Below are 18,350 nucleotides of genomic sequence, written 5' to 3'. Positions count from 1 at the left end.
CAGAGAGCCAGCCCTGCTCATTTTGGGGAGCAGTGTGTTGGGGAAGGCAGCAGAAATTGAGAGGCAGGATTGAGTTTGGCCCTAGGAGGAGGTTGGGTAAAAGGCCAGTGTGGGTTGGAGGGCCTGGGCAGATAGAGAGAGGCCAGGGCACACCCCAAAGCCTGGAGACTGCACTTGATGTCCAGGGTTGTGAGACACCACCTCCCCTCTTACTCACAACTGAGAGCAAGAGGCATTGATCAGTTCAGTTTGTGTGCGGCTGCATCCAAGGTGGCTCGGCTAGGCACCTCTGTTTCCTTGACTCAGGAGGCTGGGAGTCCAGGCTCCACTGAGGCTCGGCTGGGAGGATCAGAGTCTGAGTTCATGCCTGTGTTCCTGGTAGGATCCATGTTGGCTGAGCCTCAGTGTTTTTGTAATGAGAGGATGGGTGACTGTCATGTCTTTATCACAGGACACACTTGCTAAATGGATTTGTTTGCTCTGAGGAGGAAAGAGAGAGAGGGAAGTGGTGCTGGAGACAGGGATGCAGACAGGGGTCATGGACTTGGCATAACTCAGTCTTGGAGATGATATCCCATCACCTATACCCACTTCAATTCCCATGAATCCAGAGGCTGAGCCCCCTTGAGGTGAGGGGTGAACTGGTTCTGGGCAGCAGGATGTTGTGGTACCTCGGAGTCTCTGTGAGACCCCAACACTCGACGCACTTGGGCCCTTTGGAATTCTTAGGAGAAGCCTTGGGAAGTTGTAGGGCAGAGGGGAGCAGCCTCTGCATCTCAGTCGCCTCCAACTTGCCATGGTGCAGAGTGGGAACTGCAGCCAGGATGGGACGGACATTGGCCACGTCCCTGTGTGGGACACAGGCCTGATTGAGTTGGGGTGCATTCTTTGTCTCTCCCCTTCTTGTGATTGTCCCATCTCTACGTTTGTGCTTTAGCCACCTGTGAGTCCCATCTCTGGTTTCAGAGAGAATAGAGGGTGTTATGGGCCAATAGACACAATAACCCTTAGAGATTAGATGCTACCCTGCTTTCCAGAAAAGACTGGGCACACCATGAGTTGCACAATGATGAGACCAGGGTCCAAAAGCTGCTGAGAGGGAAGGACTGGTTGTGAATGCATTTTTGAAGGCTCCAAGCTGGAACTCTAGTGGCACCAAGCAGGCCAGACGCTGGTGGGGGTATTTGGGTAGTTGTTGGGTGAACACATGCGCACCTTATATGGGTAGGCATGGAGGAGAAATCAGCAGCCCATAGGGCTTTTGAAAGTGGTCTTATGTGAAAAGAGGCTCAGGTATGGGCACAGGAAATGACATCATCGCCTTGACAATGGATCAAACAGAACATGGAACCCTGGTATCCAGGCACCCACTTCACTGACCAAGCCATCCGAACTCATTTGGTTGGAGACACTGGAGTGAGAAGGATGTTCTCCTGTGGTTGCAAACAATGCCGAGCCTCAGGCTCCCAGGAATCTCAGGGGGGCCCACTAGCCCTTTTGTGGATACACTGGGTGAGGCTTCATCTTAGACGCCAGAGCCTCTGGCGATTGTCGCAGAGGAGCTCAAGAGTAACAGTGAGTAGCACAGGGCAGGGGAGCCCAGCAGGCCCTCTAGTCTGATCCCTGATGAATGGCCCAGGACTCCTATTCTGACTGCGTGTGTGTGTGTGTGTGTGTGTGTGTGTGTGTGTTTGTACTGATGGGAACTGTCCCATTGTGCTTTGACTCTAGTGTATTGGCACAAGGCATTTTTCTGTTTGTCACCATTTCCATTTTGAACCCACCATTCTTGGTCCCAACCCAGGGTGAAAATGATCAGAACACGGAGGAGCCCTTCAGGGTACAGAGCCTTGAATCTTACAGGCAGGACGAGCTTAGCTTAGGAATGAGCTCCTGCCTGACATTTGTGGGAGGAACCTACATTTCAGCAGCAACATGGTGTTAATCTCCTGGGATTTCATCCCCACCCAGCAGGTGCTGGATCTCTTGTTCCCAAGGTAAGCACCAGACCACGAAGCCCAAGTGTGTAGCCCCCTCATGCCTGGGTCTTGGGGCTGCCATGTACCTCTCAGGGACCCAAAGGTTTGTGATACCTAGTGAGATAGAGGACCATGCTCATAGTGGAATGTCAGCCCCGAGTGGGACGAGCCCTGGAGGTGCCTGCCACAGCCTTGCAAGGGGAGTGAACTTCCCTCTCAGGCAGAGAAACCATCCTGACTCCAGCTGATCCACAGAGGTCCGTGGAGCAGTCCCCACACACTGGGCACCACAGCTCAAAGGTATGCGCTGAGCTCATTCCCAGGTGGACTCAGTGAGGCCAGGTGGTCTTTCTGGTGTGATGTTGGCTTCGTGAAGAAAGTAGATCTGTGCCAGAGGCGTCTCAAAACTCGGGCCTTGGGCAAAGCACTTTTGGGTTAATAAAGACATGTTAGTTTCCATAGTGGGCCAGAGCTTCCTAGCTGGGACATAGCTGGACGGGGGCTTTGGAGATGGCAGCTCCCACAACCAGAGAGATATGTGGGAATCAGCAATTTGGGCTCATTCACTGATGAACAAGGAGAAAGCACCCACTATGTGAAGACATGTTTCCAGTCACGTTTCATAATTCAGTGAAAAATGGGGTGCAAATGACTGCCCTTGTGTCCCTTTTCATGGGGGTCAGCCTGAAACCGCAGGTGCCATGAGTACATATCCTACATGTGACAGCATCCCTGACTCCATGAAGCATAACTGCACGTTGTCCTCTTCAGTGAACATGGTGGACCCCTGGACCGACTTCTACATGGAATGGACTTGGGGTCAAGAGGGTGGGCTCCTCTTTCCAGAAGAGGAACCTGCAAGGTGATTTGACTTGGGAAGGCTGAGAAAAGACTGTTCTCCCCAATTCTGTTTCCTGCATGCGGTGTAAGGTCCGGGGCTTCAACAGTAGGAGGGGTAAGGCAGGGAGTTGTAGGTACAGTCATGGTCCTCTGGGGAAGCTCCTGGGACAATGGATCCCCCCACACTACACCTCCCAGTCCTCCCCCAGGGCCACAGAGATGTGGTCTGCACTCATGGGAAAAGAGAGGTCCGTTGCTGCTCAGGGCGACTCAGTGAGAGCTCACAGAGAATGAGGTAGCATTGCAGCCCACGCCAGGGGGGAGGTGTCTCTGGAGCCCTGAGAAGAGTGGGCAGGAGGACAGACACTCCTGGAAGGTGCATTCCAGGTTGGAGAGCACGTAGCCTGTACAGCCACTGTGTCTTGTCTAGGGTGGACTGGTGTGTTCAGAACCAGGGAAGGTTCAGGAGTGTAGCGTCAGAGGTTTGCTCTGGAGGCCGTGGCGAAGGCAAGGCCAGGGTTTTGCTGACTCCCCTCCTGCCTCCCCACAGTGCCTCACCTTCCTTCCCGGGGACCTGGGTGAACTTCGACACTGAGGCTTCCCATCAGCCTCCAGGCTCTCTGAGTCTGCAGGTGCTGCTGCGATCCATGTGGCTCCTTCTGGGTGGCTTGAACCTGGAGCACCAAGCCCACCACCTGCTGGCCCAGACTGAAGATGGCAAATCAAGCCAGACAGAGCCTGAGAGCCAGGCGGACTGGGGTGAGTACCTAAGGGTATATGAGGAAAGGTCCGACTGTTGTCCCACTGCGGGGAGTCTGTATGCCTGGTGTTGGGCTGGAAATGAGGATAAGCCTTTTTCCACTCAGGAAGTGACCCCAGTCTGCAAAGAGGTCCTGTGTGGGCTAAGGGCCTGAGTTCTTCCTGGCAGCAGGGGTATTGTCTGTCTGTGCGAAGGTCAGGGCAAGGCAGTCATGTTGGCATCGTTTCTCCTCTAGCTACAAGCTCAGTTCCTGTCACGGCTCCTAAGCCAACCCCAGAGCCAGAGCCTTCTCCCTGGGAAGGGGCAGAGCCAGAGTCCAGGACATCAGGGGTCTCCACTAGGAACTCCTCACGGCCCCAGTACAACAAGCGGGTGGGAGGCAGCTGCCTCATTCACGTCTACCTGGAAAACGAAAGGACAACAAAGTATAAGAGCATCCTGGTGAGTCTTCCAGCAGGGGAGCCTCCTGGGAGCCCACACTGGGTAAGACCGAGTCCACAGCAAACACCTTGGACTAGGCCTGTCTTCTTGAATTGGAGCTTCTGAAAGGTCAGGAAGGAGAGCAGAAAATGAGGAAGAGAGAGTTCGGTGTTAAGAGCTTGACCTGAGAGGTGGGGAGCAGCAGCATGCCAGGTCTGGGTGGGAGTGGGCCTGCGTGTTTTGGGGTGTGCAGGCCAGAAGTGCAGGAGCGAGTGCTGGGTTCAGAGGAGGTCAGACAAATATCGAGAGTACAGGCCGTCCTCTACCGACCTTGGTATTGAGGAGGAGTATATTGAACAGTGGAGGTTGAAGCAGAGGAGTTGGCAGTCATTTTCTTGTGTGTGGGAGGGGATATGTTGCTGGTTGAAGGGAAGGGAGCCCTTGTGGGATGATTAGGGTGGGTAGGTGTGGGTCACAGATAACTGGGGGCCTTGGAGGGGTCCATTAGTGTCCTAGTTTGCATGTATGTGAATAGAGAGTTAGCGGCTCTCTCTGCAGAATTTTCCTGGGTGTGGAGTATCCATCATGAGACTCTGGTGTCCAGCTGCAGGGGAGCCATGTTGAACCACCTCACCTGCTGGGTCCATACCTCCTGACACCCCAGCAAGCACTGACACTCTTGAGGCCAGCAGCTTCCATGCCTATCATTAAAGAGTCCCGAGTGTGTGTTGTGCCCTGGCTGTCAGGACCAAAGCACCTAGGGATTGTTCCTGATCTGCACACAAATGCTGCCGCATCCCAGACCAGAGGAGGGATATGGAAGCTCACTGGACCTTACCTCCCATCTTGATGGGACTAGAGTGTGTCTGTGCAAAGCCTGTTTGGTCCTTGTTCCCTTCTCCCTGTAGGGCATAGCAGGTTCAAGCAAACTCTTGTACCAAGATTGGGCTAGAAGCACATAGGAAGACCCCACATGATCACATGAAGGCCTCAGGTAGCAGGGTAACAAGATGGTGCCCTTGTGTTGAGAGCCCAGTTGTCTCTGATTGTCCTTGAGCACTGTCCTCTGGGTAGCTACTCCCCACTTCCCTCTCTGATGATCTTTCTCCAACCCTGCTCAGGTGACCTGCCAGGACAGGGTTCCAGTCATTATCCTCAGGGCCCTAGATGCACACTTGCTCCAGCAGGAGGATCCAGAAAACTTTGAGCTTCTGCAAATTGTCTCGAACCATCAGAGTAAGTGGAACAATCAGAGGGTAGGGAGCAGTGAGTCACAGTGGGCTCAGGATAACTGGGAGCCAAAACACAGTGTGCGTTGGCCCAATGCCCAGGAAGAGTATGGTGGGACTTGTGCGCGAAACAAAGTGTAATGATGGGGCATAAATCTGCAGGTTCTTCATGTTCCCCAGGGGCTGTGGACCTGCCTACCATGTGTTCTTTCCTTGGTCTGAGGAGGCATTGCAAAGCTATTATCCATGAGGGGCCAAGAAGAGAGGCTCCTTTGTCTTGTGTCAAAGAAGACAGACAACCACAGGGTGCCTACTTTGGCAGCCTTTCCTGACTGAGATGAGTACATGAGAAAAGCAGTTCAATGAAGAATCATTTCTGGCTTCCAATCTTTCTATTCATTGCAAACTGAGTCCACTTAGGACCAGAGGCCATTTCTAGAGAGAAGTGTGTGGTAGAATAGAACCCTTCACAGCTTGTAAACTCTTCTTGGAAAGAGAGAGAGAGAGAGAGAGAGAGAGAGAGAGAGAGAGAGAGAGAGAGAGAGAGAGAGAGAGAAGAAGAAGAAGAAGAAGAAGGAGGAGGAGGAGGAGGAGGAGGAGGAGGAGGAGGAGGAGGAGGAGGAGGAAGAGGAGGAGAAGGAGAAGAAGAAGAAGATGGAGGAGGAGGAAGAAGAGGAGGAAGAGGAGGAGGAGAAGGAGGAATAGAAAAATGAAATGAAAATGAGTTGAAGGAGGAGACAATGAACAAGAAGATCAAGATGACTATAAAAAGAAGCATGAGGAGAAAATGAAGAAGGACAAGAACAAGAAGGAGAAACACAAGCCAAACAACTAATATAACAATAAATCGATTAAAACTGTGAATGAGAATTATACTGATGAGGAGGAAATGCAGAAGTGGGGAACTCAAGAGAAACATATTTCTCTGTATGGCACAGCCCTGCTGTGGACATCCTCCACCCACGCCCAACACACCTCCAATCCATACCCCTCAAATTAGCATAGCCCTGTATGAGTGGATGAATCCACTGGCAAGGTGGAGGCACCCACCTTCAAGTGCTTTTCCCCAAACCCACCTGTGATCATTGCTGCAGTGGGGAGAAAACCTTCAACACATGAGTCTTTGGGGGCAATCCAGATGCAAAGTCTAGCTGTTTCTCTTTGGCAGGTTAACGTGAACTGAGAGGTTCTGGGGTGCAAGGGGCTATTTCCTTGAAAGGTGTTCCTGTAGTGGACCTCCTGTGCACAGAGGGTCCTCAGGGAGGAATCAGTGGGGAGTCTTTGGTGGAACAGTAGCTGGATTTGCGGGCTCTCAGGTCTGTGTGTGAGACCTGAGCTTGCAGAGGCTCTCAGTTGTGGGGGATGTTGGGTAGTGTCTTCCTTGAGTGTCACCTACCATGCCTCTGCCCCTGCCTCTCCAGAGCTGAGGATCCCTGCTGATGGGAACGTATATTACGCCCTGGATGGCAGAGTGGATTATAACTTTCTTCTTCGGGAAACAGCTGCCAGCAAGTGGTTCAAGGTCAAGCCAAAGGAGGTAAACAGCCACCTTCTTCAGTCTTTACTCCTGGTGCCACTCCACATCCTCCAAGGTGACAAGAACCTCAGGTTCTGGATGGATGTTGTAGAACGCCCATAGAGCCAACTGCCAGGCTGGGTGGGGTTCAGTTGCTAGGCTTTGCTGATGTTGTCATCCCCCACAGTTCTTGGAGCCTTCTATGGCAGTGGCATCCAGGATCCCAGCAGCTGTGAGCAGCAGCTCTGCAGTGGCTGCAGGACCATTGCCCCAGGCCACCCAAAGCAATGAGTGCTGCATGAGAAAAGTCACCAGTAGCAGCTCCTCACTGCTTCACTCCAACGAGCAGGTGGAAGACAGCCGCTTGGTTCACGTCCTCCTAGAGGGACAGAGCCAGAGGGAGACAAAGCGCATCCTGGTAAGCCCGACAGCAGGGCTGCCTCCTGGGTGTCCACACAGTGGAAGGCAGGAGACACAGCCAACCCCGGGGCAGTCAGGACCAAAATTTTCAGTGTATCTCCCTCTTGCACCCACAAAGGCAGCCTGCATCCCAGAGCACACTTGGCACGCAGGTCCCTGGCCCATTGCTCTCATCTCAGTGAGATGAGAGTGTGTCTGTGCATAGGCAGTTTGGTCCTTTGACCTGAGTGGAATGTGACTCCCCAGGGGGAGGGGAGATGGCAGGTACAGGCGGACATTTGTACCAAGATTGTTCTAGTAGCACGTTGCAAGAACCCAGGGGGTATATGGAGGCCACACTCAGGTAGCAGGATAACAAGATTGTGCCCTTGTATATATAGCTGAGATTTCTCCTGAATGTTTGACCAGAATCTTCTGGGTAGCTCCTCTAAAACCCATTCTCTGATGACATTTGTCCCACCCTGATCCAGGTGACCTGTCAGGAGAGGGTGACGAGCTTCATCCGCAGGGCCTTGGACCAAAATTTGTTGCAGCATGAGGATGTGGACAACTTTGAGCTGCTGAGAATGATGTCTCTGCATGAGAGTAAGTAGGACAATCAGACAGTGGGGAGAAATGATCCACAGTGGGCTCAGGGTAACTCACAGCCAAGAGAAAGTGGGCCTTGGCCCCCAAATAGCCAGAGTGTGGTGGGCCTGGTGCAGGAAACCAACTGCAATGATGGGCGTGTCCAATGTGGAGGTGCTCAATGAGGCCCCAGGGGGCTGCTGGACCTCCCTAAATGTGTTCTCCCCTGGACCTGGTCTGGCAATGCAAAGCTAATATCGATGAGGGGCAAGGAAGAGAGAGGCTCAATTGATCATCAGTTTGGTTTATGGCTCACTGATAAGGATGCCTTCAAATGAAGAGGAGGAGAACACGGGTCCTGATTGGATCAGCATTGCTATGGACGGAAGCAGCACAGGTCCCAATCCATAGCCAGGATATGAGAAGTCCTGCCTACTCACAAGAATGTCAGGATTGCAGCAACTGGGAACAGAACTCAGTGAAGAGGAAGTCAAGGCCAGGGGACACCTGTTTGGGTTCTTTTTGGAACAATTCCAAGTCCTCTGTGCCTGGGTTACCATCTCCTGAAGATATCAGAATGGCCAGGTTATTATTCCTTCCAGCAACTAAGAAGGGCGTCTGAAGAACATAGGCCACAATGCTGAGCTGTCCACAATGCAGTGCTCTTTCCTTTCTTGTGAGCCAGACACTCCTAGCCTCCACCATCCCAGCCTGTCCACAATAGAACCCACCATCTGTCGGGCATGTAAGTGAGTTTTCTCATTTTCAAACACCACCTCATTTGGGTTGGCTCTGTGTTACACATGAGGAAGACTGAGTTGCAAGGAGCTAGCAAGGGGGCAGTGTCTGTGAATCTCAGGGACTTGGGAGGCTGCGCAGGAGGATGGGGATTTCCTAACAGCCTCAGAAACTTAGGGAGACCCTGTACCCAAGTCAAAAGGCCTGGGAATGGTCTCAGTGCTTAAGTGCCTCTGGTTTTATCCCTGGTACAAAAATAAGCCAGTCAATAAGGAATTACCAAACTGAGATTCTACGAAGGTGGTTTCAGAAACACACTTTCAACCCAAGCATCAGTTGAGAGCAGCTCCAGACCAGGGGAGGTTTGTGTGTAACAGACATCAAAAGTGAGGACTACCGGGGGCCTGGAACCCACTAGGTGTGATGGCATCTATGCCTTATGGCAGGAGGGTGGCAGTGATGCTGGCCCTCTCCTAGATCTTGAAAACCTTGTTTTCATTGGGGAAGCTTTTTGGAGGGGGAATCTATTTTAGCAATCCTGGTCCAGATGAGGTGTTGACTACCACAGGTAGAAGCCTATCCAGAATGCGGTGTCTGTTATTCAGTCTTTCCTGACTGTGACAATGACAAAGAAAGGAAGTCACTTTTCTTTGGTCTTGGTTTCACTCCCGACCATTGATTGAGAACTGATTTCATCTTGGGGTTCTGAACCGAGGCTGCATCTGGGCAGAAGAGTGTGATAGATTTGAACTCCTCAGAGGTCGCCCAACCATTACCAGAGAAAGAAGGAGGAGTAGGAGGAGGAGGAGAAAGAGGACATTCCTGAATGGGGAGAAGATCACACATTGTAGAGCAGGAGGAAGAAGAAGAAAAGGAAGGAGGTGAAACAGAAGGAAGGGTGGAGGGAGATACACAAGAAAAAGAACAAGAAGGAATCATGTAAGAACAAGAAAAAGACCCAGAAAGAACTACAAGAAGATGCAGGACAGAAAGAAGAGCCAGAAGTAGAACAAGAACCAGAATACAAGCACCAAGCAGACAGCTCATGATGAGAAACAATGGGAAGGAGAGCGAACCTAGAAAACTATAGAGTTCTCCAGGGATCACCCTGCTGAAGTCCTCCCATGTCCATGCCCAACACACCTCTGATGGATACCACCTCCCCTCCGCGTATTCATCCATAAGTGGATTCATCCAAGGATTCCCTGAATGCCCATGTCTGAGCATGGCTGCACTGTGGAGAAAGGCTTAAGCACAGGAGCCTTTGCCAATCCTGATGCAAAGCCTAGCAGTGTCTCTTTGGCAGATCTGACCTGCACTGAAAAGTTCCGGGGCCCAAGGTGCTGTTTCCATTGTCAGGTGCTCTTTTGGTTTAGAATCCTGTACATCATCTTCTCCAGGGAAGAATCATTGAGGGAGTCTTTGGTGGCACTGTAGCTGGATTGGAGGGCTCTCAATTCTGGTGCAGGCCCGCCCTGGTGGAGACTCTCAGGGGTTGGTGGTGTTTTGTGGTATAATCCTCGAGTGCCACCTAACAATTCTCTCCACTTCTCTCTGCACAAATCAAGGTCCCTGACCACTCACTCATGTATCTGTCCATGAATCCGTGAATAAAATATCATTTCATCGTGAGGAAACGCCCCCAGGTCAAGGGACAGGAGGTAAACTCCTACCTTATTCAAGCTGTACTTGTGCTGCCATTCCACTTCCACCTGGGGAAATAAGAAGCTTCATCACCTAGACATATGTGCTAGAAGCCCATAGAGCCAACTGACAGGCTGGGTGGCTTTCTGTTTCTGAGCTTAGCTGATGTTCCATCCCCCACAGTTCTCTGAATCAACCTGCAAGTCCTCCAGGCCGCTTTCCCACAAGCTGGTGGGAGACACCTGCTTAATTCGTGTCCACTTAGAAACACAAAGTCCAAAGATGGCCAAGACTGTCCTGGTAAGCCTGGGAGCAGGGGTGTCCCCTGGTGCTTACACTTGGGTGGGGAACAGACACTAGCCCAAGACCATGGACTACTCATGCCCTCTTGAATTTGGAGCTTCTGGATGATCAGGAGGATAGATGGGAATCAAGAAGGGAGAGGTCAGTGTGAAGGGCCGGAGCTGAGATGAGGGAGAGCAGCAGCTTGTCCACCACCATGTCTGAGGGAGTCTGTGTCGGGTGGAAGCATGCAGTCTGGAAGGGCAGGGGCAGGTATGGGTGACAGATGAGAATAGGACAGGACCTAGGTTGCAGGTTCCCCTGTATGGGATGCTGGCGTCCATGGAGGAGGACAGCAGTATGAGGTTCTGCATGTTCCTTGAACAAGGAGCTGAGAGGGTCTGTCTGCAGAGTTGATATGGATGTAGAGCAAGCACACTAAATGTCCAGGTAACCTGCAGGACAGGAGCCCTTTCCAATGACCACCCTTGCCGGATGAGGTGTCCTCCTACACCCCAGCCAGCACTGAGCCTCTGGAGGCCAGGAGCTCTCGTGGCTATCTTTCAGCACTCCTGTGTGTGGTCATGTTCCTGGGTCTATTTTGGGCCCTGGCAATCCAGACCAAAGCCTCTAGGTTTTGTGCCGGGGCTACCCCAAATGCCGCCTGCATCCTCAGGCAGACCTGGGATCTTGGAGGCCACTGTCCCATTCCTCCCAACTTGTGGGATGAGATTCCATGTGTATACAGGTAGTGGGGTCCTTTCACCTCGAGTGGAGTGCGGCTCCACAAAGAGCAATGGCAGGTCCAGGCAGTCCTATGTACAAGGATTGGCCAGTAGCTTATGAGAAGAGCCCACGCGATGAGCAGGAGACCAGCCTCAGGTAGTAGGGTCATGGATGTTGCCTTTGCATTTAGAGTTGAGGTGCCTCCATAATGCCTCTGCCCACTGTTCTTGAGTAGTCACTTCAAGGCCCATTTCCTGAAGGCCTGTCTCCCATGCTGCTCCAGGTGACCTGCCATGATAGTGCTCCTGTCGTCATCCGCAGGGCCCTCGAGCTACACTTGCTTACTCAGGAGAAGCCGGAGGAATATGAGCTGGGCCAAATCATCTCTCACCGTCAGAGTAAGTGGGACAATCAGATGGCAGGGAGCAAGGGTCAGGATGTGGACTCAGGTCAACTCTTAGCACCAAAGAGTAGTCTCTGACCCCCAAGAACACTCCAACACGGTGTGTTGGGGCTCGTGCACAAAGCCAACTGCACTTCTGCAGGTGTAAGGTCTCGAGGTTCTATGGTATACCCCAGTGGCTATTGCGGCCCCCTACCAGGTGCCCTCCTCTGGACATGAACAGGCATCCAAAGCTGACATCATTGAGGAGTGAGGAGGAAAGCCTCTTCCCAGGAGCCGTATGGTTCCGTGGTCTGGGATAGGAGTGGTTTCAGAGGGACATGGGAATGCATGGGCTAAAGATGGAACTGGCACTTTTGTGGACTGAAGCAGTACTATTGAAAGCCTTCTTTGTGACCAGAAAACCACTGCCTGGGCAGAGTAGTGCCAGGATTCTAGCAAGCAGTAACTGGATGAAATTGGAAAGAAAATACAGGCTGGGAGACAGCCTGAATCATCTGTTTTTGGATAAATTCCATGGTCTTCCGCACCTGAGTCCACATGCCAAGGAGTGATCACCATAGCCAGGTTAAGAACCCTAACTAAAGTCACATGAGGGCTTCCGGAGCACGTCGGCCACAAAGCTCATCTGATAGTAATGCCAGAGCTTTTTGGTTGGTTGGTTGGTTGGTTTTTGTGAGCCAAACACCACAGCAGCCATGATCCCAGCCTATGTACGCTGAAGACCACCATCCCTATGAGTTCTAGGATCAATTTTCTCCTATCTTAACGTACTGTTAGGTCAGTAGAGCCTTTGGAAGAGGAAGTCTGTCTGAGGCCTTGGTAGCCTAAGAAATTCATAGCAGAGATCCCCGCATCCAACCCAGAAGGGATGTAGAACAGGCTGTAGGTTAGAGGAGGGTGGCAGGAAACAGGTGTTCAGAGGAAGGAGAAGCTGGCTGTTGTATTCCCCCACTCGGGGTCATGGCACCACTGGGCCATACACCATGTTGGAGGGAAGCATTCCCTTTGCTGGTCTTTGGAACCATTGTTCTTAGTAGGGCAGCATTTGGGATGTGGCCTCCATTCTCGGAGGCTGGTCCACATGGAGGCGGGCTCCACCAACACAGAAGCATGGCTCTAATGTGGTATCTGTGCTGGTCAGCCTGTCCTCACTGTGGCCATACTTGAGGAAAATAACTCAGAAGAGGAAGCCTAGGCCTTTTCTCCGGGTTTCATAGCTTTCTCTTCGGTTGTGCCCTGAGGGTCTCCATAACGCTCTAGTGTGTGGCAGTGGAGAGCTCCTCAGCCCTTGCCAAACAGGCATAGAATGGGAGAGAGAATGAGGCTGGGAGAGAGGAAGAAGAGGGAAAGACAGAGAGGAGAAGGAGGACCTCTACTTGGAGGATGAGGATTCAGTGGAGCCAACAGGGCCAAGGTACTATTGCCCAGGGCGCAACCCTGTTAATGTCTTCCTCCAACCTTACCCAACCTTTCTTCCAGTCCCTCCTACCTCCCAGTAGTATGTTCATCTTGAATGAGAATTTCATGATGACATCAGAGCACTCACTATCAAATGCTTCCCTCCAAAGCCACCTATGAAGATGGCCCATGTGGGGTCTGAATCTTTGGCACAGGAGCCTTTTGTGGGAGATTTCAGATGCAAACCCTAGTGGTGTGCTTTGGCAGATGCAAGAGGACCTGGGATGTTCTGGAGTCCAAAGCCTTTGGTAGGAACAGACATTAGGTCTGTTGAAGTGCTCTGCCTAGTTTTTCCTCAGGGAGGACTGTGGAGGCTGTCTTTGTTGGTATTGGTGCTGAATTGGAGAGCTCTCAAGGGTGTGGCTCAGGCCATTTCTGGCACAGGCTCTCAGATGTTGGGGTGTCCTAGGGAGCACCTCCTGAGTGCCACCTTCTTTTTGTACACCCCTCTCTCCCCAGAGCTCAGGATTCCAGTGCAGGACAATGTATTTTATGCAAAGAACCCTCACACAGAATCCAACTTTGTGCTGAGGAAAAGGAGCCTCTCCCAAAAGAATGATGAATGGATCCAGCCTCAACCTCCCTCTCGTCCTGCAAAGAAGGCTCCAGCCCTCCTGAGGATGCTTGCAAAACCATTCTACTGCTGTGTGCCTGGGCGGGGCTGAGGCAGCCCAGGAATATTTACATTGATTACTATTTGCTTCAAAGTTTGAACCTATAGTTTGCCATTGTCCTTGACCTTGTTTAGTAAGACAGTTGTTACTCTATCCTGTATTTGCTGTTTCCATTAATATATTATTATTTTAAAATATATATATTTTTTGTTACCTGATCTACTCTGATGATTTGAGTATATTAATGTAGCAGTGATTCCTAAAGGACACATCCAAACCAACAGGAAGGAATGTTTCATTCTATCAGCAAGAACTTTAGTTTTTAGGAGTATGGCAGATGGCATTATCTGAGTCAGTTTTCCAATGGGGGCAATGAAGTATTGGCTATCATGATACAAAAACAAACAAAGACACACAAACACACACTAGAGCACACACACACACACACACACTAGAACACACACACTAGAGCACACACACACACACTAGAACACACACACTAGAGCACACACACACACACTAGAGCACACACACTCACTGAGAGATAGATAGACAGATGGAGTTGGTCTCTCCTGAAATACTTTGGAGACGTGGTTCTGATTTCTCCCATTTTAGAGTATTTTCAATTGCATAAGGTGTCCTACAAATGAATCCCATGTCTGAAGAAGACATGCATGTGTACTTCACATGCCACTTTTCACATAACCAGAAGGTCATGTCATGTAATATTTTTCTTGCAGCTGTGTTTTGACTGTGAACCATCCCATGAGGTCAGCTGTAGAATTTTCCACTGGTAGCATCACAATGGGGATCCACTCTTTGGATTTGGGGATATTTCTGATTTTCTTGATTCAGATTGCAATGATTGATATATATATATGGTTTTTGATCAAAATTGTGCATTTGATGATAATGAATGCCATGCATCTAGGAATCTGTAGACTCTAGACAATGAATGAATGTCTACTGTTGCCTGGACTGGTCTGCAAAGTCCTGTAGCATTTGAGCATGTGTGAGGGCTTTATAGGGCTTGCACAATGCCAAGACTAGTTACACATTTTCATAGCAGCTTTGTTTATAGACAAGAACTGGAAACAGTGCAGATGTCTATCAGCAGGTGAGTGGATGCAGACTCCCCAGGCCCACCTTAGGAGACAGAGTGGGGGAAGGGCCATACAGTTGATCTCTCAAAAATAGGAAAGGCTGAGCTAGTGGCACTTAACATCGATGATGCTCAAAATAATTATTTTGAAAGAAGCCAGATTAAAAAAAATACAACATGCTGTATGATTCCATTGATTGAAACTTCTAGAAAGTATATAGTAACAAAAAGCAGATCAGGGGTCACCTGGAGATGTGAGGGGGGATGGTGGAGGTGTGAAGGGATTGCAGAGAGGCAGGAGGAAACTTTTGGGGAGATAGACACGTTGTTTATATTGACTGTGGTGCCCTCACAGCTGATGCATAGTATTGGAACTCAGCAGAGTGTGCTTGAAATGTGCAGGTTGCTGCCCTTCATTGAAACTGTTTTTTGAAATTAGCTACAACCAACAGGGGACAGAGAAGCCCCCAAGTGGTCTCTTCCTTTACTGAAGACTATGATGTAGAAATTGATTGCAGAAGAAATCTCTTTCCTGACCATGAAATGTTTTGAGCTTAGCAGTGCTTACCTGCTACGTGGCTAAATTGATCCTGCTTCAAATGCTGGGCGGGATCTTTAGGGGTGTAAGTACCACGTAGGCAACATGATGCCAAAGCGAGGTCTCTCTGCCCCCAGATGCAGGTCCCTTCCCTCATGCATCAATCCTTTGGGGATAAATGGGAGAAGCCCCGCCTGTGGTTCCAAAGCCTTTGGAAAGAAAGTTGAGGGATCCCGGGAGCAAAGAGGGTTGGGGACGTGCCAAGGAATGAGTAGGAGGTGCGCACTGGGAGGAGGGTGCTCCACGCAGGCCTCCACTGTGCACCCAGTGTCCCACAAGTCTGGTTCAGAGCCAGGGCTGTAGGCCAGAAACATCCAGGGCACATTGCAGGTGCAGGGGACTCTGCTGAGCTCAGGGAAGGGGATACTGGGGCTGAGCAGAATGCTCAGTGGTAAGGTGTGCTCAGTGGTAAGGCACCCGGGTTCAATTCCTAGTCCTTTACCTGGAGCTGAAGCTCCCTGCCTCCTTTTCTTTTCCAGGTTAAAGCTTCCCCTGTGCATTCAGTCTCATTGGACTTGGAGTTACCTTTGACTCAACTCAGAAGTTCCCATCTCTGTTATCTCCACCTCCTCTTGGTACTGGGGATTGGACCAGGGGCTCTGCCACTGAGCTACATCCTCAGCCTTTTAATTCTTTATCTTGAGACAGTGCCTCACTAAGTTGCTGAGCCTGGCCTCAAACCCACAATCCTCCTGCCTCAGCCTCCCAAGTCACTGGATCATAGGTGGGTGCCACTGTGCTCAGCCTGTGGTTGCATTTGGATGCAGTCCAAGCTGCTGCAGGTTTGGGGAATGTTCTGTGGGCATCTATATAACAGTACCTGGACGGGGGTGCTTTCTGAAGGGTGCACCAGACCCTCTCGCTGTTTGCTCTGTGGATGTGCTGCCTGGCCTACAGTGGGTTAGTCACGGAACATTCAGGAGAGATCTAGGGCACTGGGCAGTGCCCTCCATCCAGCAGGTGACCTGGCAGGAAGAGCCCTTGCAGCAAGGAAGGGGGTGGCACTCTGTAGGTGAAGGCACAGAGCTCTCTGATGACTAGTGACCAACTGAATGTGAAGCAGAAAAATCCCATGAACTTCATGTTCAAGTACAAAGTTGGCTAGGATGACTGGGTGGCATTGCAATCTCCTGAAGGTCCTTCTTGGATACATACACAAAGAGAGAGCGAGGGATTAAGGGGCAGGAAGGAAACACAACGTTTTCAAACACTGAGATCTGGAGTCCAGCTCCTGCCATGTAGTCAGTGAATGAATGGATAATAGTTGTTTTTACAGGACCATGTGACCTGGGGCTGCTCGGCTTCCTGTGGGCCCTCAGCATCCCCATCTATAAAGCAAGGGCACAGACCAAGGGTGCTGTCCGCTTTCTGTTGCTGTGACAAAGCATCTGAAGGAATCCCCTTAAAAGGAAACAGGGTTTCTTTTGGCTCATGGCTGCATAGGTCTCAGTCCATGGGACCTTAGCCCTGTTGCTTTGGGCATGTGGCAGCACAGTAGGACATCCTGGCAGCTGGAGCATGTGACAGAGGAGGCTGCTCACCTCTGGGAAGTGGGGTGGGGGTGGGGGTAGGACTGGGCTGGGTCCCAATATCCCCTTAAGGTCACATCCCTAATGACCTCATTCCCTCCACTAGGCCCTACCTCCTAAAGGTTCCATTATGTCCCAAGGGCCACAAGCTGGTGACCAAGCCCTTAGTACATGGGCAATGGGGCATTTAACATCCAAACCACAATGCCAAGTGATAATTAACTGGGGGCTAACCCCTGGTCACCGGGCCAACCCCTCACCACAGTCCAGGCCTGGGGAGTTTGACTGTCACCCGCAGGCCACCCCTGCAGGCAGCTGCCCCAACCAACATGGAAGTCCTTAGCAGAGGCTCGTTCTTGACAGTGGGGTTTCCTTGGAGAGAAAGCTGTCCCCTGCCCTGGGGAACATCCCTGGTTTGCCCACAGAGCAGGGCTGTGTTACTTTTTCTTATCTCTGAGAGCAACTCAATTCATACCTAGTAAACCTAGCCCAGACGGTTGTGTGATTAAGAACAGTGCAGAGCTGGGGTCAGTGGTGCACGCCTGTAATCCCAGCAACTCTGGAGGCTGAGGCAGAAGGATTGAAAGTTCAAAGCCAACTTTAGCAGCTTAGGGAAGCCCTAAGAAACTCAGCGAGACCCTGTCTCTAAATAAAATACACAAAATGGCTGGGGATGTAGCTCAGTGGTAGGTGCCCCTGGGTTCCATCCCTGCCTCCAAAAAAAAAAAGAAAAAGAAAAAGAATAGTGCAGAAATAAAGGAAAACTCAGCTAAGACCTTAACCCTACAAACGCAGCTGCTTGAGAAAGGTGCTGTCTCCAGGGCTAAGGGGATTCACCTCACCAAGACTCAGTTAGCAAATGCTGCCAAAACACGTCACCCTAAGGGCTGGGTGAGCTCAGTGGTAGGGCACTTGCCTAGCACGTGCGAGGCCCTGCGTTCAGTGCCCAGCACTGAAAAAGAAAATTAGAAAAAAACATGTCATCCTCAGGTCCAGGGAGAGCAGTCAGAGCAGCTGTCTGTCCCCTGAGACTAAGCCTGGGAGGACTCACTGGGAAGATGCCTGGGGGCTCATCAAGGGTCCGGGGAATTGCCACCAGTGCGGCTAAGGTCACTCCTTGATGGCAAACTGAAACCTGTGAGCCATGTTTTCTGTGACTCTCAGGAATCCCTTCCACACCTCTGTCCTTAAAACAGGGAAGAGTAATAATGTCACTCAGTCCCTTTGTACTGCTGGGACCACAGTGGCCTTTAGAGGAGATCTCATGGCTGCCCTGGGTCACCCCTGCTCCACATCCCCTTGGTGACCAGTGGTCTCTTCCCCCCTGAATGCTGTCCAGCCCCGACTCCTGGGGGCCAAGCCTTCCCCTCCACCCTCCACCAGTGCTCACCAGCTGCCCTGGGGCACGGGAGGCTGTGACCCAGGCTTGGGTAGGGCTTCCCCCCTAGCCAGAGCCGTCCTGACAGCCCCAGGCTGCAGCCCCAGCCTGGAAGTGGCTGCCTGGAACAGAGCAGGAGGTTGC

General features: G+C 51.3%; 1 protein-coding gene across 1 annotated transcript; it reads left to right on the top strand.

Annotated features, from left to right (window-relative positions):
- Positions 1 to 1,982: 1,982 nt before the first annotated feature.
- LOC139701350 (uncharacterized) lies at positions 1,983 to 13,817 on the top strand. The gene is made up of 11 exons (XM_071601831.1): positions 1,983 to 1,997; positions 2,200 to 2,279; positions 2,663 to 2,841; positions 3,370 to 3,578; positions 3,815 to 4,020; positions 5,121 to 5,235; positions 6,650 to 6,765; positions 6,932 to 7,162; positions 7,635 to 7,749; positions 11,443 to 11,519; positions 13,445 to 13,817. The coding sequence occupies exons 3-11, from the start codon at positions 2,681 to 2,683 to the stop codon at positions 13,514 to 13,516; spliced, it is 1,302 nt and encodes a 433-aa protein (XP_071457932.1). The 5' UTR covers positions 1,983 to 1,997; positions 2,200 to 2,279; positions 2,663 to 2,680; the 3' UTR covers positions 13,517 to 13,817.
- Positions 13,818 to 18,350: the final 4,533 nt, after the last annotated feature.

This window comes from Marmota flaviventris, chromosome 14 (assembly GCF_047511675.1).
Source record: "Marmota flaviventris isolate mMarFla1 chromosome 14, mMarFla1.hap1, whole genome shotgun sequence".
Taxonomy (NCBI): domain Eukaryota; kingdom Metazoa; phylum Chordata; class Mammalia; order Rodentia; family Sciuridae; genus Marmota; species Marmota flaviventris.
The sequence above is the reverse complement of the archived record's forward strand: the minus strand, read 5'-3'. Positions and strand labels throughout refer to the sequence as shown.

What these genes read in the sequence shown, in the direction of transcription:
- LOC139701350 (XM_071601831.1), top strand. Translation starts at nt 2,681, where the DNA reads ATGAGTACATATCCTACATGTGACAGCATCCCTGACTCCATGAAGCAT. An exon ending in CCAGAAGAGGAACCTGCAAG is followed by an intron (nt 2,842 to 3,369) that starts GTGATTTGACTT and finishes GCCTCCCCACAG; the next exon opens with TGCCTCACCTTCCTTCCCGG. An exon ending in CAAAGTATAAGAGCATCCTG is followed by an intron (nt 4,021 to 5,120) that starts GTGAGTCTTCCA and finishes AACCCTGCTCAG; the next exon opens with GTGACCTGCCAGGACAGGGT.